The following is a 26,885-nucleotide window of genomic DNA, read 5'->3' as shown; positions in this document are numbered from 1 at the left end:
AAATCTTACTTCAACATGATTGCTAGTCTTCTGTGCTTACCTTTTAGGCCTGAGGGATAGACTCCTCACTATTTGAACTGTCTTCAAAGTAATACTATGCTTTCAACTATTTGAATGGTCATCAAAGTAATATAATGCTTTCAAAGGAGAACTGAAGGATTAAATACCGACAGATATAAACTGTTCTTAACTAATTCTAGTCTGCATCCAGTAAGGCAAGTGATAATTTCCATTCAGGTATCTATTCACAGACCAGGTTAAGTTGGGTTGAATGTGAAGAGGGTAATTAGTATAAAAGGCCAACAATACAAAACTCAGTCAACCCCTACTGGATGAATTCAATCTACCCATTCAACCAGCCTTGGGGCCTGGCATCGGCAGTTTAGTAACTTTACAGGCTGTGCAGGTTTTCAATCAAAGAAAACAAGATCAGTATCTTCAATGACAATATTCAATTTCCCAAAATACAGTTTGGAATACTATACAAAATGAAAAAAAAAAATTGTGACCATCCTGCTTCATCATTTATATACAAAAAAATCTTATCAAAACATACACAACTTGTAAAAAAATTAATACAGCTCCAGAAACTCAATACAAAAAGAGGTAAAATGACATATTTGACAAATATAATTGAAATCCCAAAGCATAAGAACTTTTCCTTATATAAATATAAATGCATGGAAAGCATTCTAGGAATAAGCCTGTCTGGTTACAAAATAGTTAAAAACATTATGAACAGGACATTTACTTAATACATTACTGTTTGTGATTGAAGGAACCTCCTCCTTCCTCAAACAACTAATGCAATGGTACTCCTGCTGTCTTGTATTGTTACCAATCTCGAAACAACTGATGACAATACCGCACAGAGAACAGGCCACACATCAACCTCTCACGGTGTCTACTCAAGACTTCAGTAATCTAATAATATGGATACGGTCACCTTACTCTGAAAACAGCAGCTTGTGCGGTAAGGCAAAAAGCAGGGGTTTTTTTTTTTTTTCTTTCCTTGAACGAAGAGGAAATGGGTTTCCTACATTTTAATAATTTCAGGTGTGACCTGAATGGGTGCCATCAAAAGCACACAAATAACAAATATTCTTAAACTAGCTTTGCCTAACATGTACTTCACAACTTAGTAATCAAACCTCTGCAATGAATGACATTTTCATTGGGATTTTAACATTTTTCTACCAAGTCCAATCATAGTAGAACCTATGACGGTAACAACTGTACCTGTTGACTACTAACACCACCTCTCTGGGCAAAGCTACGATTAACATTACAAAACAAAAGGATTTGGTCTTTTAATATGCTTCTAAAATCTGAATCTCCTTATTTGCTGTTGACGGATCTTCAGTTCAAAAGGCACTTTTGATATTTTGAAATTGATGCCCAGTAAACCAATAGCAAAAAACTAACAATTCTCTATCAGTAATCAGCCTTTTTCACAGGAAACGTGGATGGTTCTCTTTCAATAACACGTGTTTCCCAACACATCTAAAATGAGTAATGAATTAAAGATGATGTGGTACATAAAAAAAAAAAAAAATAAGAAAATCTATTCATTAGGCCATAAACTTTTAAATTGACATTTGTAGACTCAAAACCAGGATAGTCTGTATATAAATTACAAATAACAAATCATGACGTTCTACTTCTTTTCATTCCAATACTGGACTAAAATAGAAAATAACTCTTCTTCCATTATTTGGCCACAGACAACGAAAGAACTCCACATTTTTTTTGCATATCACATATGTAGTTTGGCACAGCTCCTAAGGTCAGCATACTTCTCCATTAGAAGTAATAAAAATACAATGGACATAACAATACAGGAACCAGTATATAAAGAACACTTAAAAATAATGTTGAGCATTTTACGGCACAACTTAACAAAATACAGAAAATAAGATAACTTCCATGAATATGATTAAAACTCAAAGGAATATTTTACTTCTATAGCTTCAATGTTTACTCTGAAAGCAACCAATATTGTAATAGTGTATGCAGTAAATGTTCATTTTCACATTTTTTGACGAAATAAATAACAGTAAGACTTATCACTGCTGATAGTATATAGACCTACACTTACATAAAGTGCCTGAGAGCAAAACCTTTGATTTACTGTACACAAACACCCTTGTTTAAAAATACTGCTTTCCACAAGAAAAGGAAATTACAAAACGTTCTAGAAATTTGTAGCTCTTAAAAATTAGTACTGTACTGTGAAAAAATCAAATACGTTTAAATATCTTGCAGTATTTTCCAGATAAAGTAAAATGTAAAATATAATAAAGTACAGTACTTGAATGATCACTACTGCTAAAAAATCTCGTACATATAAACTAGAAAAATAAATTTGTTTTTGCAACTGAAAGAAAGGATCTTTAATATGTGAAGTTGTGCTACATGTGGAAAATAAAAAAATATATAACATGAAGGTTATGTTTTAGCTTTCTATGAAAGCATATTAACCTTTACAAATACTGCTTCATATATCCCTTTAACATATTCTTTCTAAAAGAGATATCTTTACAGCCCCGCTGGCCTTTAAATTTGCTTATCGTAATCTAATAAATATCTGCTTGAAAAATGCTTCACTAATGTGCAGAACATTCATCTTAGCAGTTTAACTTCACATCAGAAAAATTAGCCATCTTTAGCTTTCTAATATCTTTAAAATACACAAAACCAAATGTTTTCATATGACGCAGGAAACGGGAACATAACACAATTCTACCCTTCAAAAAATTCAAAAGAAAAATAAAATTAAGTGTTACCTTCTTACTTCACACAAACATACTCTAGGCCATTACAAAATACAAACAACAGTTACTATAAAAACCAAAACATTAGTTTCATGGGTCATATAGTTAAAAACACTTTACATAGCATAAAGTTGTTGTTCTCAGCATGTAAAGTTTTTATGGCACTAGTACTGTTTAATAATTGATATCTACAAATGCCTTTATTACATGTATTGATTGACTGGAGCAAACATTTCGGAAATATTCATTAATGGCCGTGTAAAACTGATGATAAATGATAGAGTAAAGCATTAAGACTCCTCAATGCTCAAATAATAGTTTGGGCTCCCACCACAAGCCATTCTGCCTCCTGCCAGTATTATAAAGAAAAAAAAGGATATTCTAAAGAGTAAAATTACAAAATGAAATACTCATGTAAGAATTTTCTCCCTCCCAAAACATAATACCCAACTCATAAACCTATTGTTCCTCATCATCTTTAACAGTACTGACTGCAAAAGCAACTCCCTTTCTCCAGTTTACACAAGTGAGCAAAATATTACACATGACACTGTATCATCACAGCTGAGCCCATCAAAGCGTACGGATTCCTCCGGGGAGACGAATCAAATATGCCAGACAAGGTTCACCTTTTTGCGAGCCCATTCATCTGACATCAATATGTGTAATATAAAAATATCACTACTCATTTCATTAACTGAATGCAACCCAGAGTTCTTCATCAGTTTTACTGCATTGTCGTGAGCTGATGTTTCTCTGGCATTGCGGATGATTCCTCATCTGGTGGGTAGCAGGGCCTGCGGCATAGGCACTGATACAAGGCTTTGAGAACAAACTTCCTGTATGCAAACACTGCGAAGATCGCCACAGACTCTATCAGTATGTACCTCCACAAACTGTTGAAAATGAGAATAAATAAAATTATGCAACTCCAACACCAAATGTAATGGAAAAAAAATAATTAAAATATTCAACAAAATGTAATAGGAAAAAATAACTGAAGTACTGTATTACCTAATGCCTGTATCATAAGTTTATGCAAAAAAAAAATAAAAAATAAAAGAGTTTTTGGAAGAAGTCTAAAATTAAACATATCTAATCATGGAAATTATGAAAGCCATTTTGAAACAAATATATAAAAGCTGTGCATTCCTTCATATGAAGACCTTTAAAAACTAGGAACAAATGATGCTCTGCAATACAGATCTTCAAGGTTACTCAAATCAAGTTACTGTATTATATAATAATCTTTTGTTTGTCTAACAAGAATGCTGTGCTTAAGCTAAGAAATTCTCTGATTCATACTTGGAAACAAAATGCTGCCATTAAATAAGAAATTCTCAACTTCATACTAATGAAGGTTACGCAACAAATTCTGGAAGCAATTTCCCTTTTTTTTAATACAGCTGTATTCTAAATTTTCCCTTTTCTATACAAATTCTAAAAATACTATGTGACACTAACCTAGTCCACACTTTATTTGAGTAGTGTGACTAAATCATGCAGACTTCACAAGGGCATATTCTTATCTTGGATTAAAACAAACTATTATCAACACATAGCTCAAGATTGTAAGATACAAAAGAGAATATTTTATTTAATACTTACTCAACAACTCTGATCTCTAAAATATCATCTGGAACATCAATAAGTGTGTGTACAATCATTATTAGGTACAACTTCCATCCCTGCTTCAGACTGAAAACAAAGGAAAAAACATGTAGAAATTAGACATAAGAAAAAATATGACAAAAAACTTGAAGAGCGTGGTTAATCAAGTAAAAATTTTGAGATATTTCAACAAGAACAACACTCAGAAACCAATTTAAAAGTTAAACTATGAGTGTTTTAATACAGAGAGAAAGTCGACACTATGTTATAATTCCACAAGCATGAAACACTAAATAGAATTGTAGCAGATCATTAACTAAAGAAAACAGATCAGTAACTAAGGAAAAAACAATTACAAAAATTAGGGAAAGCCAATTTTTTTTCACTTTTACAAAATGACAAACTAAAAAAAAATAATCTGTCACAATATTGTTTCAAAGGTTAATACAAATCTCTAATAAACATACATTACTTCCATTATTATACAGTAATAAAAAATTGTTTGGTCTATCTACTCTCTTCTACATTATGCTAAATATTCCGGTCTAAGCTTACCATGAGACTAGACAGACTTCACTCCCTAAAAGATGCAAAACAAAAGTATGAAAATATTGTAAAAATCTGTGTGAATTTTAGTGACTTCAAAAATAATTGAATGAAGTTTATTCCTATCTGAATTATAGGTCATTCCCTTTTATATGTCTTAATTGCAAAGATTTTCTTAACAGGAACAAAGCCACAAATACTAGACTTATGTTACTTTAGTCAATAAAATAATTTCTCATTCAATTAGTATTTCATTTGTATAATAATTTATTGAACAAAAGACAACTTTTGTAGGTACAATCAAATAATCATATTTACATTTACTGTACTAAAAATAACTACACTGCCATTCGCATAAGATGTCAAGATATAACATAAACATCTACATAATTTGTATAATATATTGAACCAAACTCTACTTTTGTAGGTACAATAAAATAATCATAATAACCTTTACTAAAAACAACTACCATTTGCATACAACGTCAAGATATAACATATAAAATTCTACAAAATAGGATCAAATCTATCAAATAAGAGCAACTCACAATATGTCAATGTCATTCAACCAGAAAACACTAATCATCTTCGTCAAAGAGGCTATGTTTTTAGTTTGGCTTCTTTGTTTCTTGTCAAAGGTGGCAATAATTGTTAGGAATTTTGAACAAAAGAAAACAATTAGAGAGAAAGACCCTTTTGGGATATGGAATGTTCAGCCTTAGCAGAATTTTGCTGTTGCTGAAACATCATTTATAGACCCATGGTTTTGGGGATGAAAAGCGATTACCCTTATCCAACAAAATCCCAAAGAAAACTAGAGAAGACATTATCTTTAAATTACCTTATCCAACAAAAGCCCAAAGAAAACCAGAAAATACATTATCTTTAAATTACCTTATCCAACAAAAGCCCAAAGAAAACCAGAGAATACATTATCTTTAAATTACCTTATCCAACAAAAGCCCAAAGAAAACCAGAGAATACATTATCTTTAAATTACCTTATCCAACAAAAGCCCAAAGAAAACCAGAGAATACATTATCTTTTAATTATATTATTTTGACCAATTTCTAACCTGTGATAATAATCATTGACAGCCTGAAAAACTATTTCTAAGTCAAACCTAGATACACAAGGCTATTCTTAAGAGTTCACTATAATATATCCAACGAGGCCTACCCCACTGATGAAATTTAAAAGATTTATTTCATTCAAATATAACTCAAATAAAAATATATTTCCAAGCAGACAAGGAAAAATAGCAAATACCACCCAAGTTACTGGTACAGGTATTTATAAAGATAAAATTTTTACAATAAATTAGACTACAATTACTCACCAGAAATTTGCATCACAGCGTGGTAAACCATTGCCAAATTTAGTGTACTTGCAGGTATTAGAAGTGGCAAGAGAGAGGAAGACTAAGTTTACGATCATAAGAATAGTCTCCACAAGTTGCAATATCATATTGATATCAGCTGAAAAATAAAAAATAAATATATTTTTCACATGAACTAAGGAATCAAGATTTGCTAATTACGGTTAAACAAGTTATTTTGTATTCTTCAGTATTATTTACTTAAGAGAGAAAGAATGTCTGTCAACTATTTTCTTTTGCACAATTAGGTTCTTTAAGACACTGAACACTGATGAAGAACAAAGTGATCTTAAAGACTTTTTTAACAAGCCATATTATTTGTGCAATTGAAGAGAGGGTAAATGTGTCTCTCATAAATAAATTGACTATCAAGAATCACACCTAAAATTTTAAGTCATAGTTAAAAAAAACACTTCAATGCTGAGATACAGATGTTGAGGAGCCACTGTCCTTGACCTATTTACAATCAAACTTTTGAGTTTTATTAGGATTCATCTTCATGCCACATAATTTACTCTATTAAAGGATTTAGCCACCCCAGATCTACATTCAAGAGATGGAATTGATGTAAAGAGAGTACACATATCATCATCTGCAAAAGCAAAAAGCTTATTTTCTAAGCAAAACCCTATGTCATGTGTATATAGTATGAAAAGTAGTTGGCCAAAAATACTACCCTGAGGAACACCAGGTATTGCATTCCTATACTCACTATGGTGCCCATCAACAACAAAACTCTGCAATCTATTACTTATAAATTCAATAATGATGCTAAGAAAAGACGCAATTTCTCACAACAGTTTGAGTCTGAAAACAAGGGCCTCACGATTAACACGATGGCAGAGGAAAATTAAAGCAATTCATATGAACTTCCTGACCACAATCAATGGATTTCTGTACAGCGTTGGAGATTGTAAGAAGGGCATCACATTCTACAAGGCCTTTACAAAAGCTATATTGCCAACAAAAGAACAGATGACTACCTTCAGCAAACCTACAGTATTTAGATATTTTGCCAAAAGACATTCAAAAACTTTAGATAATATGGGAGTTATAGTGACCGGGCAGTAATCAGCTTGACTTGAGCTACCTCAAACACATTTATAGAATGGAGTAACATTAACAATTCTCCAACAGCAGCTAAAAGAACCTCTTCTAGCTAACTTAAAGAAAATAAAATAACTTAGGAGCTAAGAAATCTGCAGTCTTTATAAGAAACAAAGGAAAAATACCTTTTAGGCCTACACCTACACAAGCATGCAGGTCCATCAAAAGAGCTTTAATTTTACGAGATCAAAAATCTAAACAAGTTAGTTTAGCCCCAGGAAAACATACTATGCGTACAGTACTGTCAAACACATCAGTCAAAAGGGTTACCTTTTCCTTTGGATAGTGAGTGACAGAGCCATCTGGTTTAAGTAAAGGAATAACAGTTATGTCTACATCAAAGAGTGCAGATTTAAGGATAGCACACCACTTATGTTCATGGTTGTACCAGAAAGGGTTTCTTTTATGGTTAAATTGTATTCCTTTTCAGGTGAAGCATAAACTCTCTGAGCAAAAGCTCTTAACTAAGTATAGTTATTCAAAGTCAAATCAAATCTGTTACTCTTCCAAAGATAATGAGGCTCCTGCTTCTCCAAATAAGCACATGTACAGTACAATCATCACTAAACTATGTCTTTCACTCGGTACTTTAGCACACAAGAAGGAATACCTGTATGCCTATCAATTATGTTGACCAGTTTTTTATTCAAAAGAACAACAGGCTAAAAACTTATTCAATTGTGACCAATTCAAGTAGAAAAAAAACCCACTCAAAATGCCATTAAAGTCTGCTTGAGATTTTATATAAATCTTCCATGACTATGATTCATCAAGAACAGACCACTCAGTCTTCACTACTTATGAAATTAAAGCACGATCAGAGGCCCCAACAAGAGAACTCGCTCGCTCCACTTGTTATAATGCCAGGCGATTTGATGTATACCAGGTCCACGCAGTTAACAGACTGGTGAGTACCTCCACTTATGATTTACCCACAGCCTGATTCAGAAGCAAAGTCAAAAGCTCTTAAGCCATAGCAATCAGTAGGAGAAACCAAATTTAACCACTCCCTATGGTGAGTATTGAAATCACAAAAAAAAATTAAAGGAGCCTTTCAATCATCATCTTGTATTTTAGCCATAATGGTAAGAAGACAATTGAAGATAGAATTATCAACGTCTGGATTACGGTAGATCCAACACAAATAGAAGTTGTTATGACAAACTTTTATAACATGAATCTCATGACATCCACATTTGTAGCAGGGATTATGTGAAACGGAGTACTCAGTTCTGATATATACCACTATTCCCCTTGTCCTAGGAATGGCATCCAATTTCAAAATTACTGACTTTCTAAATCCAGTGATAGAGAGTTCAGATGAGTGCCTCATTTGAGAAACCAGTGTTTCTGAGCATAAAAGAATATTATACAGTCTGGATGCAACTGTAAGGTCTTGATTATTAGCATGCGACCACGAATTTTGCAATAAAATAAACAACACTGGTAAGGTCTAGGACCTACTGGTCCCGGATTTCACTCAAATGTCTCAAGACAGGATAGGAATTAAAAGTATCATAAAAATATATGTAAATTCACTGATAAAACTCATAGAGTAGATAAAAAAATTGGATAAAATTGGTCAACATGGTGGAGTCAACACAACATCCAAGGTTAAGTACCCTCCAGGATAGCCACTTCAACTGAATGGCGAGCAGTGAGGATGGTTTTGAAAAATAATAATTGTGAGGAAGATAGAGAAAAACCTAAGGCAAAGACAACCTCTTAAACCACCAGGCATCCATGGCCCTTCTATTAAGCCTGACCTACACACCATTTCAAAGAAAACAAGAGGTAGCGAAAACAAATAGAGTAATGTGCCACATTGTATCCTCAAGTAAGAGAACTCTATGCCAAGACAGCGGAAGACCATGGGACAGAGGCTATGGCACTACCCAAGACTAACGAAAAATGGCTTGATTTTGGAGGGTCTTCCTCCAAGAAGAGCTACTTACCATAGCTGAAGTCACTCTTCTACCCTTCCAAGAGGAAAGTAGCCACTAAACAATTTGTACAGTAGTTAACCCCTTGAGTGAAGAAGAATTGTTTGGTAACCTCATTGTTGTCAGGTGTAAGAGGACAGAGGAGAATTTGGAAAGAGGCCAGACTATTTGGTTATGTGTAAGCACAGGAAAAATGAGCCATAACCAGAGAAAGGGATCCAATGTAATACTGTCTGACCAGTCAAAGGACCCAATAACACTCTGGTGATAGTATCCCTAGATTCCTGGGTAAGTCCTCAAGGATATACAGTACACAGGTGAGAAGCACTGCCATTTCAATTATTCCTTAAAATAACTGAAGAATATGATAAATTACAAGCACAGTACATTAATATTATAAGAACAACGTACAGACTCAATAATGAAAAAAAAATAGTTAATGCCACTGACAATCAAAAGAGAAAAAATCTCCCATAAAAAAACTTACTTCTAAGCTTGCACTTATCGCCTTCCGTTTCCATAAGAGATCCATCTTTGTCTTTTCCAGCTGCATATGGTAAAACTAACACAACTGTTGTCAGAACAGCTCCAATAACCCAGGTGTAAATAGAATATAAAAGAAAGCGTTTTCTGGATCCCACATCTTGACGATTCCTGAATAAAAAAAATTTAAAGGTTTAATTGGGGTAACAAATATAGAGTACTACAGTTTACTGTATCTCAAACAATGAAGTATGCCTGGAGATGTTCAACAATTTATTAAAACAATTTAGAAAGTAACCATAGCAGCATATAGATTCTAAATCTCTTAACCAGTAATATTATAAATTACTACTGTAGTAGAATATGCAAAAATTTTCAAGAAAAAATATTTAACCATTAAGAACCAAACAAGACAAATCCAGACACTAAACGGCATAGTCTTAATATATTTTTTCAGTTTACAGGGTAACCGAATCAATTCAAACTCACTTTAATGTTCTCCAAATATCAAAGCACATGACATTAAACCAAAGCATCACACCACAGAAGAAGAAATATTTGACAGCTCCTGAAAAAAAAAATAGACATTTAAAGAATGCAATAGCAAAAAAAAAAAAAAAACTAACAGATTTAATGTATTTTAAAGAATATCAGGATCTAACGAGATACTGTATATGCTTTACACTAGTGTTTTTGAGTATCTCATCATACAAAATAAGAGACATTCGATCATTTGTTCTTTCTTATTTTACTGTGAAAATACAGAAATAGATCGTACGTAAAATCTAGGTAAAAGTTCCAGGTTCGGTGATCTATTACAGTTTCAGAGTTTAAAGGTTTAAACAGGTCGCTCATGAATGGCAGAGGCAAGGGACAGTGACATTGCCCTAGAGACTGACCACATGTTATATGATCAGCGCCCAAGCCCCCTCTCCACCCAAGCTAGGACCAGGGAGGGCCAGGCAATGGCTGCTGATGACTCAACAGATAGACCTATAGGCTCCCCCAAACCCCCCAACCTTAGCTCACAGGGATGGTAAGGTTGCAGACACTAAAGGCACTAACGATTCTGAGCGGGACTCGAACGCCCGTCTGGCAAACACCAGGCAGAGTTGTTACCAATCAGGCCACAACAACCCTGTAGATTTACAGTTCTTGTGATGGTTTGAGTTAAATCCTTAATGCATTACTCCTGTCCTTCTATTTTGTACTGTAATTTCACAGTAAAATAAGATTAGATCAAATGACCAAATACTTCCATCCTCTTTTGAATGAAGAGATACTTACAAATAGTTGTGGAATCCTTTATTCTCAAAAGAAATATCATTAAAAACATTGCTTTCTTTTCATTAAATGAATGCTGCTGAAGCAGCAATTACTTTCATCTCTAATTGTCTGAAAGAGGGTCTACTTCCCAAATGTATTTGCTTTAAATCTTAAATTGATATACTTTTCTTAAATATGACCCAACTTTTAAATCTAATAATCTTTCATGTGAAGCAAAACTAAAATCATAATAACATCATACTAGGCAAAACAGCCCTTTATAATTAACAGTCTAAAGAAAATAATATGCACCATTACCATAATTTTACCCACTATTTTGATATTCATCCAAGAGTATGGGCACTATTTTCAAATAGAAACTGAATAAATCTAAAAAACAGTAGTAAGGTTCTCTCAATACTTACCTAGAGATACACAAGAGACAAAGCTGATGTTTAAAGTTAAAACTGATCCTGGCAATAAGCAGATGTTATACAAAAGAAGAGATATGAGGAAACATATCATATACTGGCCCTGAAATAGAAGAAATACATTACTTATCAATCATTATCGTTTATGTTTTTAAATACACTTTTACATACATACATACATATACCAAGGCACTTCCCCCAATTTTGGGGGGTAGCCGACATCAACAAATGAAACAAAACAAAAAAAGGGGACCTCTACTCTCTACGTTCCTCCAGCCTAACAAGGGATTCAACCGAGTTCAGCTGGTACTGCTAGGGTGCCACAGCCCACCCTCCCACATTATCCACCACAGATGAAGCTTCATAATGCTGAGTCCCCTACTGCTGCTACCTCCTCGGTCATCTAAGGCATCGGAGGCAGCAGCAGGGCCTACCGGAACTGCTTTCACAAAGTCAAGATGCAAAATTAGTTCTCTCCCTTCTCTTCTATTGTCTTTCCAAACCCCCATCAAGTTAAGTTTTCATCTATAGCCTTTTCCAACAATTTCTGGGCCTTCAGACATGTCATCACCCTGCCACTTTCATATTCATTAATCTTCTTACTAACTTTCTTATCAAGCAAGACAAATTTTCGATCTTTCAACTCAATCACACTACTTTTAAAGAATACTGTAGTTTACAGTTTCCTAATTTATTTTTCCTCCATGAAAAAATCAAAAACTTTTAAACTGTACAAATTCTAACATCATTTCTGTAATCCACCAAACATCAACGACTTCGCATTTTGGTTTATAGAAAAAAAATGAAATTGAAGATACATCTCCATACAATCAAATAATTCTTTAAAGCCAATCTTTTTTTATGATGAAATGTTTTAATAATATCTAATGTAATCATGGACAAAATGAAAAATGGAATTATGTACTACAAGAAATTCAAATATTATGAACCACTTCCCTTTGGTGTTCACACAAGCAACAAAGTTTCACATTTACAAAACACAAAGTCTAATGTTTTAAACAAAGAATTCATTCTTACTATAAGTACCCCATACATCATTGCCACTAACAATTTTACTAGCAGTCTTAATCCATGGTATTTAGTTATCAAACGCCAGTAATTTTAATTTTTTTAAGTTTCCCTTACACTTTCATATGTTGCAACCAACTCAAAGAAAGTGGATTAAAGGCACAACTGCCTCTCTGTTGGTCTGTTAGCTTTGATTAGACGAGAATGAAGTGAAATAGACAACTGCCTCTCTGTTTGTTAACTCTAGTTAGACGAGAATGAAGTGAATTACAGACACAACTGCCTCTCTGTCTGTCTGTTAACTATAGTTAGACGAGAATGAAGCGAAATAGACAATTGTCTCTCTGTGTTAACTCTAGTTAGACGAGAATGAAGAGAATTACAGACACAACTGCCTCTCTGTCTGTCTGTTAACTATAGTTAGACGAGAATGAAGCGAAATAGACAATTGTCTCTCTGTGTGTTAACTCTAGTTAGACGAGAATGAAGTGAATTACAGACAAAACTGCCTCTCTGTCTGTGTGTTAACTCTAGTTAGACGAGAATGAAGTGAATTACAGACACAACTGCCTCTCTGTCTGTCTGTTAACTATGGTTAGACGAGAAGGAACGTTTATTTTCCACACACAGTATACGGACACTACATACCTCTGAAATATTCTTGTTTGTAATACATTCATCCCACCTCACTCTGACCATTAAACATAACATTCAATGGTCACATTTCACAGTTGCATCCATTTTATTTGCTAATGCTCTTGTCTTTGCTACCAAGAGAAGTACAGGCCTTATACTTGTCCAATGGAATTTACCTGCTTAATACTGCGCTGTAATGGAATACTATCTTCTCACTTCACTAAGGCTACTGATACTCTTGTCTTACTACTTTGTCAATATCTACTTCAAATTCCAGTGCATCAACACCCCCGGAAGGAAAGTACTGTATATTAAATTTGACAAATACTGTAGTACGACAGTACTAGCCTACAGTTTATTCTTTTGTCTAATCAACCACTGTTTTGTCCAATCAAAGTACTGTATACAGTACTGTATGATATTTTATTTGTATACATGGTACTGTATCCTATTCAACAAGCTAAAAAAATAACTATTGGATAATTTGAAAATTATAACTCACACAAAATTAATATGTTATTTTGATAATAAAATAAATTTTTGAATATACTTACCCGGTGATTATAATAGCTGCAACTCTGTTGCTCGACAGAAAACTCTAAGGTAAAATTCGCCAGCGATCGCTACACAGGTTGCGGGTGTGCCCAACAGCGCCATCTGTCGTCCAGATACCCAGTACTCAATGTAAACAAAGAACTCAATTTTCTCCTCGTTCCACTGCGTCTCTATTGGGGAGGAAGGGAGGGTCCTTTAATTTATAATCACCGGGTAAGTATATTCAAAAATTTATTTTATTATCAAAATAACATTTTTCAATATTTAACTTAGCTGGTGATTATAATAGCTGATTCACACCCAGGGGGGTGGGTAGAGACCAGCAAAATATGTTTACATTATTATGAGCTAAGAATTTTTATTTCATTTTAGAAGTTATCAAAATAACAAAAACAAAATAAATAGGTACCTGGTAAGGAAGTCGACTTGAACAATTACTCTGCCTTTTTAAGTACGTCTTCCTTACGGAGCCTCGCGATCCTCTTAGGATGCTGATCGACCCCTAGGATCTGAAGTATCAAGGGTTGCAACCCATACAACAGGACCTCATCAAAACCCCTAATCTAGGCGCTTCTCAAGAAATGACTTTGACCACCCGCCAAATCAACCAGGATGCGAAAGGCTTCTTAGCCTTCCGGACAACCCAAAAACAACAATAAAAACATTTCAAGAGAAAGATTAAAAAGGTTATGGAATTAGGGAATTGTAGTGGTTGAGCCCTCACCCACTACTGCACTCGCTGCTACGAATGGTCCCAGAGTGTAGCAGTCCTCGTAAAGAGACTGGACATCCTTAAGATAAAAAGACGCGAACACTGACTTGCTTCTCCAATAGGTTGCGTCCATTATACTTCGCAGAGATCTATTTTGTTTAAAGGCCACGGAAGTTGCGACAGCTCTAACTTCGTGTGTCCTTACCTTCAGCAAAGCTTGGTCTTCCTCACTCAGATGGGAATGAGCTTCTCGTATTAACAGTCTGATAAAATAGGATAAAGCATTCTTTGACATAGGCAAAGATGGTTTCTTAACTGAACACCATAAAGCTTCAGACAGGCCTCGTAAAGGTTTAGTTCGTTTTAAATAGAACTTAAGAGCTCTCACAGGGCATAAGACTCTTTCTAGTTCATTTCCAACCATATTCGATAAGCTTGGAATATCGAACGATTTCGGCCAAGGTCGAGAAGGCAGCTCGTTTTTGGCTAGAAAACCAAGTTGTAGAGAACATGTAGCCGTTTCAGATGAAAATCCGATGTTCTTGCTGAAGGCATGAATCTCACTGACTCTTTTAGCTGTGGCTAAGCATACCAGGAAAAGAGTCTTTAAGGTGAGATCTTTTAGGGAGGCTGATTGTAGCGGCTCGAACCTGTCTGACATGAGGAATCTTAGTACCACGTCTAAATTCCAACCAGGTGTAACCAAACGACGCTCCTTCGTGGTCTCAAAAGACTTAAGGAGGTCCTGTAGATCTTTATTGTTGGAAAGATCTAAGCCTCTGTGACGGAAGACTGATGCCAACATGCTTCTGTAACCCTTGATAGTGGGAGCTGAAAGAGATCGTTCTTTCCTCAGGTATAAGAGGAAGTCAGCTATTTGAGTTACAGAGGTACTGGTCGAGGATACAGATACTGACTTGCACCAGTTTCGGAAGACTTCCCACTTCGATTGGTAGACTCTAAGGGTGGATGTTCTCCTTGCTCTAGCAATCGCTCTGGCTGCCTCCTTCGAAAAGCCTCTAGCTCTCGAGAGTCTTTCGATAGTCTGAAGGCAGTCAGACGAAGAGCGTGGAGGCCTTGGTGTACCTTCTTTACGTGTGGCTGACGTAGAAGGTCCACCCTTAGAGGAAGAGTTCTGGGAACGTCTACTAGCCATCGAAGTACCTCGGTGAACCATTCTCTCGCGGGCCAGAGGGGAGCAACTAGCGTCAACCTTGTCCCTTCGTGAGAGGCGAACTTCTGCAGTACCTTGTTGACAATCTTGAACGGAGGGAATGCATATAGGTCTAGATGTGACCAATCTAGGAGAAAGGCATCTATATGAACTGCTGCTGGGTCCGGGATTGGTGAGCAATATATTGGGAGCCTCTTGGTCATCGAGGTTGCGAAGAGATCTATGGTTGGCTGGCCCCAGGTGGCCCAAAGTCTCTTGCATACATCCTTGTGGAGGGTCCATTCTGTTGGAATGATTTGTCCCTTCCGACTGAGACAATCTGCCATGACATTCAAGTTGCCTTGGATGAACCTCGTTACTAGCGAAATGTTTAGACCTTTTGACCAGGTGAGGAGGTCCCTTGCGATCTCGTACAACGTCAGTGAGTGGGTCCCTCCTTGCTTGGAGATGTACGCCAAAGCCGTGGTGTTGTCCGAGTTCACCTCCACCACTTTGCCTTGAAGGAGAGACTTGAAGCTTTTCAAGGCCATATGAACTGCCAGTAGCTCCTTGCAGTTGATATGCATTGTCCTTTGACTCGAGTTCCATATTCCCGAGCATTCCCGACCGTCTAATGTCGCGCCCCAGCCTACGTCCGATGCGTCCGAGAAGAGAACGTGGTTGGGAGTCTGAACAGCCAGGGGCAGACCCTCTCTGAGGCTGATACTGTCCATCCACCATGTCAGGCAAGACTTCATCTTCTCGGAAATGGGGATCGAGACCGCTTCTAGCGTCTTGTCCTTTTTCCAGTAAACAGCTAGGTGATATTGAAGAGGACGGAGGTGTAGTCTTCCTAATGACACGAACTGTTCCAGGGATGATAGCGTCCCTATCAGACTCATCCACTTCCTGACTGAACATCGTTCCTTCTTCAGCATGTTCTGGATGCATAACTGGGCTTGGCTTGTTCTGGGGGCCGACGGAAAAGCCCGAAAAGCTAGACTGTGAATCTCCATCCCTAAATATACAATAGTTTGGGATGGGACCACTTGTGACTTTTCCATATTGACAAGGAGACACAATTCCTTGGTCAGATCTAGAGTCCACTTTAGATCCTTCAGACAGCGACGACTGGAAGAAGCTCTGAGAAGCCAGTCGTCCAAATAGAGGGAGGCTCGGATGTCCGCTAAATGAAGGAATTTGGCTACATTCCTCATCAGCCTCGTAAACACAAGAGGAGCTGTGCTTAGGCCAAAGCACAGGGCTTGAAACTGGTAGACAACCTTTTCGAAAACGAATCTCAGAAAAGGTTGGGAGTCCGGGTGGATGGGGACGTGGAAGTAGGCGTCCCTTAGGTCTAACGAGACCATCCAGTCTTCCCTTCTGACCGTTGCTAGAACCGACTTTGTGGTCTCCATGGAGAACGTCTGCTTTGTGACAAAGACATTCAGCGCACTGACGTCTAGCACCGGCCTCCACCCTCCTGTCTTCTTTGACACCAAGAAGAGACGGCTGTAGAATCCCGGGGTTTGATGGTCCAGGACTTTGACTACCGCTCCCTTCTCTAGTAAGAGAGACACTTCCTGTTTCAATGCTCGTCTCTTGTCTTCCTCTCTGTACCTGGGAGAGAGATCGATGGGAGACGTTGCTAGAGGGGGTTTTCGTACAAACGGGATCTTGTACCCCTCTCTGAGCAACTTCACAGATTGTGCATCTGCGCCTCTCTTTTCCCAGGTCTGCCAGAAGTTCTTGAGTCTGGCTCCCACTGCTGTCTGAAGAAGCTGGCAGTCAGACTCTGCCCTTAAAGGACTTGGTTCCTTTCTTCTTTCCACGTCTCCCTTCGGCACCAGCACCTCCTCTGCTGGAGGCTCTGCCACGAAAGGGCGGAATAAAACGGGACGCTGGAGTGTCCATCCTTGGTCTAGCTGACAAGGTAGGCAAAGGGGTGGCTTTGCGAGCAGAGGACGCAACAAGATCGTGAGTATCCTTCTGTATCAAAGAAGCGGCAATCTCCTTAATCAGGTCCTCCGAAAAAAGGCACTTGGAAAGAGGAGCAAACAGAAGTTCGGATCTCTGGCATGGTGTAACTCCAGCTGAAAGGAATGAGCATAGGTTCTCACGCTTCTTAAGGACTCCGGACACAAAAGATGCAGCAAGCTCATTAGACCCATCACGTACGGCCTTGTCCATGCAGGACATAATGAGCAAGGAAGTCTCCTTCTCTATCGGAGAGATCTTTCTGCTTAGAGCTCCTAGACACCAGTCTAAAAAGTTAAAAACCTCGAAGGCTCTAAATATACCTTTCAAAAGGTGGTCCAGGTCCGAAGATGACCAACATATCTTTGAGCGTCTCATGGCTAGGCGGCGGGGAGAGTCTACAAGACTTGAGAAGTCGCCCTGGGCAGAGGCAGGAACTCCCAAGCCGAGAACTTCTCCCGTGGCATACTAGACGCTCGATCTAGAAGAGAGTCTAGCAGGGGGAAACGTAAAGGCTGTCTTCCCTAAACTCTTTTTGGACTGCAGCCATTCTCCTATCACTCGTAAAGCTCTCTTGGACGAGCGTGCGAGGACGAGTCTAGTAAAGGCAGGAGTGGTTGACGGCATGCCTAACACAAACTCTGACGGAGGAGAGCGCGGAGCCACAGACACAAACTGGTCCGGAAACATCTCTTTGAACAGGGCCAAAACTTTCCTAAAGTCCAAAGAGGGTTGCGTAGACTTAGGCTCGTCCAGTTCTGAATGCGGTTCATCTACGTGTGCAGCACCATCATCATCAGAAAGTCCCTCATCCGAGAACTGATGAGGGAACGGCAACGGAGTGGGTAACGGCTGGTTAGCTGAGTCCGGTCGCACGGGTGCATGCGTGACTGAGCCGGACGCAACGTCATGGAACTGCTGCCCAGTCTGTGAGCTGGCAACAACCATAGCAGCGCGGGGACGCACAGCGTCTACTCCAGACTGTCTAGACTGATGTGGGTGAGCAGTGGCAACCACACTGGGTTGCGGAGGTTGACGCACCGCGTCAAAACAAAACAACTCTGACGGTTGTTGAACCTCACGAACGTCAACGGATACCTCCGTGCGTCGCTGAACGTCAACATGCGGCTGGCAGATCACACTGGAACGCATGGGTGGCGGAACTCTCTCAACTGGAGTGCGTGAGAAGGTTACCTCAGCGTCCCCAGGACGCACAACCAATCGTGTGGGTGGTTGTAGGCAAGGAGCTGCACTAGCTGGTGCGGCAGCAACCTTCTCCGCACGAAAGTCCTGCATAAGCGACGTTAGCTGAGACTGCATGTCTTGCAGTAAAGACCACTTAGGGTCTACAGGAGCAGGTGCGGCGACAGACGGTGTAACTGTCTGAAGCGGTACCGCTTTGCCTCTCTTAGGAGGTGAGCAGTCATCGAATGACTGCAGCGAGTCCGAACTGACCCAGTGGCTACAGCTGGGCCATTGGACTTGTGCGGAAGGGACCGACTTGCGCTTTAACGGTCGGGAGACCTTGGTCCATGGTTTCTTGCGAGAAACACCTTCCGAAGACGAGGTATAAATGGGCTCTCTCGTCTTTGTTAGGCAGGGGCGATCTTGAGTAGATACGCCCGATACCACGGAGGGAACGTCTGTTCGCTGATTAAAGCCTCTCGAACCCATTTGTCGTACGACATTGCTTCTCCCCTGGACTTGGGAGCTTGCAAGAGGTCCCGGACTAGGAGGACGACAGGCACGAACAGACGAACCCTAAAGCGCAACACTATCCACAACACTATCACTCACTTTAACACTTCCCACTGCACTTTTACACTTCAGCTCCTTCACATCCGCCATGAGCTGATTACGGTCACTAGCCAGGGACTCAACTCTCTCACCCAGAGCTTGGATGGCACGCATCACATCAGCCATCGAAGGTTCCTGAGTGCCAGAAGGGGGATTAGGAGCAACCACTACAGGGGAAGGAATAGGTTGTGGGGCATGAGGAGAGGAAATGTCAATAGAACGAGAGGAACTTCTCCTAACTCTATCTCTCTCTAGCCTACGTGTATACTTTTGGAATTCGATAAAATCGAATTCCGAAAGCCCAACGCACTCCTCACATCGATCTTCCAATTGACAGGTTTTATCCCGACAATTGGAACAAACAGTGTGAGGGTCGATAGAGGCCTTCGGAAGACGCCTTGAACAGTCCCTAGCATTGCACTTCCTAAATTTTGGGACTTGTGAAGGGTCAGCCATTTTGAATTGGTCAAAGGGGAATTCAAAAACTATCAAAAAGTCATCAACAAAGAATCCGTAATCAAAAAGAGTTCAAGGATTTGTGAAGAGAAAGCCTGCACAGCGAAAGCTCAAAACTAGAATAATGTACTTCACCAATTAGTTGTGAAAACAAATCCAGTTTAGCAACAGCGAATAAGTACGTCTTGTCGGTAGCACGACAGAGAGAAAATTGAGTTCTTTGTTTACATTGAGTACTGGGTATCTGGACGACAGATGGCGCTGTTGGGCACAACCGCAACCTGTGTAGCGATCGCTGGCGAATTTTACCTTAGAGTTTTCTGTCGAGCAACAGAGTTGCAGCTATTATAATCACCGGCTAAGTTAAATATTGAAAAATACAGATTTGAAACTTGACATTTGTTGGTGGTTAAAATTATGAAGTGTGTTTTATTGTCAGAACAGCATTACATTCTCTACAATGAGATGCTTAAGGCATTTATAAAAACAGGAATTTTACTTCATTACTATATCTCCATAACAAAAAGGTTTACCCTCATCATCATTAACCACAAAACATAAAATAGACGACACCAACCTGCAAACATCTCAGGTCTCTGATGAAGAAGAAAGCAATTAATGTGAGGACTAAGAGGAGGTGAGCCACTGCCACTGCTGTCCAGTAAAGTCCAGGATCTTCTTCTCTTTCCTCCACACAGATGTAAACTTTTGTTTGGTGCATTTCACAGGTTTCTTCGTCGGTGTCGTCAAAAACCTGAAGAACATCCAGAAGCCATGAACTATATGGGTTGGTTTATCAATATCTAAATCAAGGATACAAAGTAAAGTTCCACAATACATATACTGTAGGTTAACGTAATTGGAATAAGGTTACATTGAAGATTTTCTTCTCAATGATTGGATAAAATAACTTGATATGTACTATACTGTAAAGTAGTGTGTCCACACAAACTTTAAAATGTAAAGGGATTATTTCACATCACATGAAATATACTTCTGCCTTACAAAGAGTGCAGTGATGCGAGATTAGATATTTAAACATAAAGTGTCAACGGTAAAGGCAGCAAGTACTAGTGTTGTACATACCGTAATCAATTCTTTCAACATATACCATACTCAGTTTACCATATAAAAAATATTTGGTTGTTTACTTACATAATTTGCATGTCTCTCACTTAAAGGATTTTAGTGAGAATGGTTACTTGCATAGACTATTTATACAGTAGAATACTTATGACTGCAATCTTTTGTTTTTGTGAGATAGGACTTTCTACCAAAATAAGTACAGAAGTCTGCTTACTATAATTTTTCATTTACATATTTACAACACTGTAATCTGACTTTATAAATTAAAGTCTGCAAACCTATTTTAGTATGATCCAGTCTAAACCTTAACAATAGCTCAAATGTAATTTATTAAATGAACTTGTAGCTTAGGGTAACCATCAAAGTAATGCTGTAGCAGGACTGACCAATGAACCAATGAACTACTCTGAAAGAAGACACTACATTGAATCTCTACTGTACATTAAGATGCATATAATGTTCATTCTAACGATACTCTACCTTTTAATGAGGAACTGTAGTGCAAGCACAAATCGAAACATCATCTTCATCCAATCACCTTTATTACAACGTTTCGGACAATTTGTCCATCATCAGGTTCTGTAAAGTTAAAATAAAGGTGATTGGATGATTGGATGAAGATGATGTTTCGATTTGTGCTTGCACTACAGTTCCTCATTAAACTGCGTTTCCCCTCGTCGGAGAATTACAGAACTACCATTTACTCTACCTTTGTAATACAGTACTTGTTGGGTGGAACATAGTCAGGATGGATGTAACGAGGTACAAATGCATCTAGGTCATCAAAGAGTACTTCCTTCTGGTATATGGGGACTGGTTCACCTTTCTTGCAGCTATGGGGGAAAGAAAGTATCAATAATAAAAATTCTCCAATAAGCAATTTCAAGAGTTAGTATCCTTTTTCCAGGCCTGTTAACTGTGATGGTAAATTCAACATTAAATATAAATTCAGTTATAAATGTGATGGTAAATTCAACATTAAATATAAATTCAGTTATAAATGTGATGGTAAATTCAACATTAAATATAAATTCAGTTATAAATGTGATGGTAAATTCAACATTAAATATAAATTCAGTTCCCAAGTTAACAGGAAAGTTATAAGGAGAGAGTTGTTGCAAAAGTCATGAAACTTATCAGTAAACTGAGAAATAATTTTAAATTCAATTTCACAGCCTGTGAAAGTCTCAAAACATATCAGAGAGGACTTATACATAATATGCATATAATTCTACTGCTTCAATACCAGTATTTGTTAAAATACTTCTCTAGAGTAACATGACTAGACAGAGATCTGTGTCTCGGTGTACAGTATTCACTTTACCATCCAATTAAGACCAATTGGTATTCTGTGATCTGTGCCTTCCCCTACGAATCATGAATTAATGTGGACCCAATCAATCTCTATTTGTTCAACTCTACAGACACTAATATTACCTTGTTTGAAAATGCTATGTAGCTTTTGTTTTTATCTTCCAACTTTGTTGTTTTCATTGTTGTTATCATCATAATTATATTTTAACTATACTCTGACCTTAAAATGTCAGTAGCAATGTTTTTACCTTCCAGTTCCATTACCTGTTCTTACTTTTGCAATTAGAAATTATGTTTTACAGTAGGAATAAGAAACAACTTTAACCTTGAAACACTTTTAAACATTAAAATATAAAATAAACCATATAAAAAAATACTTCAAATCAAATAAAACCCCAATATGAGGTTCACTGATGGCTCTACCCTCCTATGGAACAATTAAAGATGAATCAGATCAGTTATGTCTTATACATACTGTAAAGAATGGCACCTAGACCTTTTAATGAGGTAAAAGAAATGTTGGCAATGAAAATATCTTGTTAAGGGAGGATCCAATGCCATATAACTATTAATTATATTTTTGAGTTTTGGGGCGTTGTATTTCAAACCTATGACTTTCAATAAATTGTCGGTGGAGATTCAGCAGACAACAAATGTACGTATAATTCTACAGAATTCACAAGATTTTACCAAAATCTTAGATTTAATACTGTATATTATAGTATGCATAGTAACTATTTCTTGTTTACGAGCTCCGTTTTCAGATAAAAATATGAGTCTTCAAAATTCTTAAAAAATCATTTGAATCGATACTCAAACGTTAATCATTACCTCGGCAAACGAAGCTGGAAGGAGGTTGTGTTTTTGCCCCTGTTTGTCTGTTTGTTTGTGAAATCTTCCTGACCACAATTTTACTCAATAGACTAGTGAAACTTTCAAGAATTAGTTATGTTGAAGCATGGAAGCGAGTCAATTTTGAAAGTCCTCAGTCAAATGTCAAGGTCAAGGTCGAGCAAAAGGTTGACCGAATCAGCCCTAACCTTAACCCCAAGTTCGCACATGGTTGTCACACAGACTTCAAATATGCCTACGGTCTAAATTGATTCTGGGAAAGGCAAGCCGGTTTCAAGAAATAAACTGTTGTGGCGGAGGTCTGCACTCTATGGGTGCTTTTCTGGATGACCTTATGTTTGTCATTTAAAGGTTTAAAGGTCACTCATGAATGGCAGAGGCAAGGGACAGTACATTGCCCTAGCAATCAGGACAATGCCCTAGAGACTGACTATATATTATATGATCAGCGCCCAAGCCTCCTCTCCACCCAAGCTAGGACCAGGGAGGGCCAGGCAGTGGCTACTGATGACTCAGCAGATAGACCCAAATCCCCCAGCCTTAGCTCACAAGGATGGTAAGGCATTAACGAGTCTGAGCGGGACTCGAACCCCCGTCTGGCAAACACCAGACAGACGTTACCAATCAGGCCACAAAATTCATAAAATTTTTTATATTCATATCTCCATATATATTTTCATTACTATTAGTACTGGTAATCCTTCCAATAAATAGGGAAATTTAGACAAAAACAATGATAAAGAAACTAAGAAACCACTATGATATTTTATCATTACAGTATTACTGTACTATGATTTTTATCATTTAAGAATATCGATAGCCACGTAAGATTAGGGAAACCTTTGTCTCCTATATTTTATATAAAATATCATTATTAAGTAGTTGAAATCTCTGTTCTCCATACTTGATCTTATATAATATAATTATTACTAATAATACAACTTAACCTAACATGACGACAACTTAATTTCTGTATAGTTAAGTCTTTGCACTTACATATTTTCATGTAGAGCAACATGCAAAAAGCACCTATGCTCTTACAAACGATGGAATGAATCATACAGAAAAAATCTGATTCGTTTAAAAACGACAGAATGAATGAAAAAACCCATTTGCTTGAAAACGACTGAATGAATCACACATAAATAAACGGATTTTGAAGCAAACCAAAAACTAAATATCCCTTAGAAAGCTGCCTAAAGGAACCTTCCATCAGGACGACATGGCTGAGCCCAAAAAATCCCTATTCACTTAAAACGATGGAATGAACCAAAACTCACCGTGGGAACCCCTTGTAGTAAAACTGTGCACCGGGCTCCCCAGACAGCCTCGGTCTCCAGCTCCAGGTTTCAGGAGGACTGGAGCATCTCTTGTGGGGGTCCGAAACCTGACCTTCCGGGCAACATAAGGGCAACACATAGCCGTTGAAATCGCTAACTTCTGCAATGGAGAGTATTTTATTCAATTAAAAACTTTTCAGGCTGATAAAATGTCAATATCATCTCCAATATGCTGCAATTTCCCAGTGCCTGTAGGCATTAATAATTTAGACTACAAGGCAATCATATAAGCAGGTAAGGTTGTTATTAGAGGAGCTATTCTGTAACTCGATAGGTATACTGACAAATATAACATAACAATATAAACTACAATAACAGAAATAAAGGAAGCTAATAATATTAATCATTATTGACTAGAGTACAAAATGGACAACAAACGAGCCATTGATAACTAGACAGAAATACTGGCTGATAATATTGACCTTCATAATACTCATAAAAAGGATTAATACCACAGCAGGTACATCATCAGACATAGCTGACAAGTATATCAACGACATCGGGCAAATCATGGAGCTGAGTTATGATACAGAGATAAGATTGAAAAGAAAAACATAAAACTCACGTCTATCGGCAGTTAGATGATTATCCACATCAGCCACTCGACTCTCAGCCTGCAGTGGCTTCCTAACCTCACGGCCAGTGGGGTAGTCATAGTGGAAGTTGTTGTCTCCGTAGCTGTAGTCGTAATTGTAGGGGTCGTCGAATTCGGCACAATTCACCAAGACTACAAAGGCACTCAGGCACGCCAAACTTCTCCTTAGCCTCTGCATTTTGAATATATGTTATCTTCTCGATTCGGTTTCTTTTTGAATCACCCAGAGCTACAACATTATTTGGTTTTCAGAAGATGGTGCGCGTTCACCTTTTCGAGATCTGAAAGAAAATAAAAAGATGTTATCAATGCAGTATTAGATACACAATGGGGAATGGATGTCTGACAGCCATTTAAATTTTTATATTTCATACATAATGGGGTACGGATAATGTCTGACAGCCATTTAAATTTTTATATTTTATACATAATGGGGAAAGGATAATGTTTGACATTTCATACACAATGGGGAAAGGATAATGTCTGAACCATTTAAATTTTTATATTTTACACACAATGGGGAAAGGATAATGTCTCAGCCATTTAAATTTTTATTATATTTTACACACAATGGGGAAAGGATAATGTCTGATAGCCATTTAAATTTTTATATTTCATACACAATGGGGAAAGGATAATGTCTGACAGCCATTTAAATTTTTATATTACATACACAATGGGGAAAGGATAATGTCTGACAGCCATTTAAATATTTTATACACAATGGGGAAGGGATAATGTCTGAGCCAATTAAATTTTCATTATATTTTACACACAATGGGGAAAGGATAATGTCTGACAGCCATTTAAAATTTTATATTTTATACACAATGGGGAACGGAAAATGTCTGCCAGCCATTTAAAATCATATTTTTTTTTCAGTCCTGGTTTTCAGCCGTTTGTTATTTCAAGACTTCCTATTGTCTGGTGGCTTTGATGCCATTTTGGTCCTAAGATATCTTTGTGTTAGGTCTGACTTTTGTCTGGAGTACAAATTACAGAGAGAGAGAGAGAGAGAGAGAGAGAGAGAGAGAGAGAGAGAGAGAGAGAGAGAGAGAGAGAGAGAGAGAGAAAATATCTTTGCTTAGGACTGAACAACGATTAAGTGGATATGACTAATCAATTCACCTGAGAGAGAGAGAGAGAGAGAGAGAGAGAGAGAGAGAGAGAGAGAGAGAGAGAGAGAGAGACGGGGGGATTCTTTACGGGATTGATTGAATGATTGATTTGATGTTTTCTGGCATCCTGACACCTAAGGTCATTGACGCAGATCTTTACAGAATATGAATCAACATCTCTAAAGGACTGCTCTCTCTCTCTCTCTCTCTCTCTCTCTCTCTCTCTCTCTCTCTCTCTAACACACACACAAAGGCTATAAGCAACACTGTAGTCTTTTATAGAGAAATATTAACGTGCAATACACATCTTGTAGATACAGTAATATGTAAGGGGAAAGATGGGTAAAAGAAGAGTGAGGTTAATTAGGTAACTAACAATGGTAGGGAATAGTTTGGAAAGTAACGTATTAGTTAGTGATATAAAGTGTTGTTTAACCACATTTTTATTTATATAAAAGATAGTTTTTTCTTTTTATGGTCTTAAAGTTATGTTTCATACAATAACAGCTTAATATTCTTTTAGTTTTTGTTTCCAGGTATTCTTTGAATTTGAAATAATGAAGTAAAGAGGACACCATATTAAGGTGGTATTATTATTATTATTATTATCATTATTATTATTATTATTATTACTACTTGCTAAGCTACAACCCTATTTGGAAAAGCAGGATGCTACAAGCCCGGGGGCTCCAACAGGGAAAATAGCCCAGTGAGGAAAGGAAAAAA

At 37.5% G+C, this 26,885-nt stretch overlaps 1 protein-coding gene across 1 annotated transcript; it reads right to left on the bottom strand.

The window, feature by feature from the left end:
- Window positions 1-433: 433 nt before the first annotated feature.
- On the bottom strand, window positions 434-25,322 carry LOC137655841 (uncharacterized). Its single transcript, XM_068390022.1, has 10 exons — window positions 25,012-25,322; window positions 24,387-24,546; window positions 21,650-21,773; window positions 20,432-20,608; window positions 11,534-11,642; window positions 10,332-10,410; window positions 9,847-10,013; window positions 6,271-6,409; window positions 4,383-4,472; window positions 434-3,670 (listed from the first exon to the last, which is right to left on the bottom strand). The coding sequence occupies exons 1-10, from the start codon at window positions 25,217-25,219 to the stop codon at window positions 3,502-3,504; spliced, it is 1,422 nt and encodes a 473-aa protein (XP_068246123.1). The 5' UTR covers window positions 25,220-25,322; the 3' UTR covers window positions 434-3,501.
- Window positions 25,323-26,885: the final 1,563 nt, after the last annotated feature.

Source organism: Palaemon carinicauda, chromosome 16 (genome assembly GCF_036898095.1).
Source record: "Palaemon carinicauda isolate YSFRI2023 chromosome 16, ASM3689809v2, whole genome shotgun sequence".
NCBI classification, from domain to species: Eukaryota; Metazoa; Arthropoda; class Malacostraca; order Decapoda; family Palaemonidae; genus Palaemon; species Palaemon carinicauda.
This window is presented reverse-complemented; position numbering and strand designations above follow the sequence as displayed.

What these genes read in the sequence shown, in the direction of transcription:
- LOC137655841 (XM_068390022.1), bottom strand. Translation starts at nt 25,219, where the DNA reads ATGCAGAGGCTAAGGAGAAGTTTGGCGTGCCTGAGTGCCTTTGTAGTC. An exon ending in TGTCTCTTGTGTATCTCTAG is followed by an intron (nt 10,411 to 11,533) that starts GTAAGTATTGAG and finishes TTTTTTTTTCAG; the next exon opens with GAGCTGTCAAATATTTCTTC. An exon ending in GATATTTGGAGAACATTAAA is followed by an intron (nt 10,014 to 10,331) that starts GTGAGTTTGAAT and finishes TTTTTTATTCAG; the next exon opens with GAATCGTCAAGATGTGGGAT.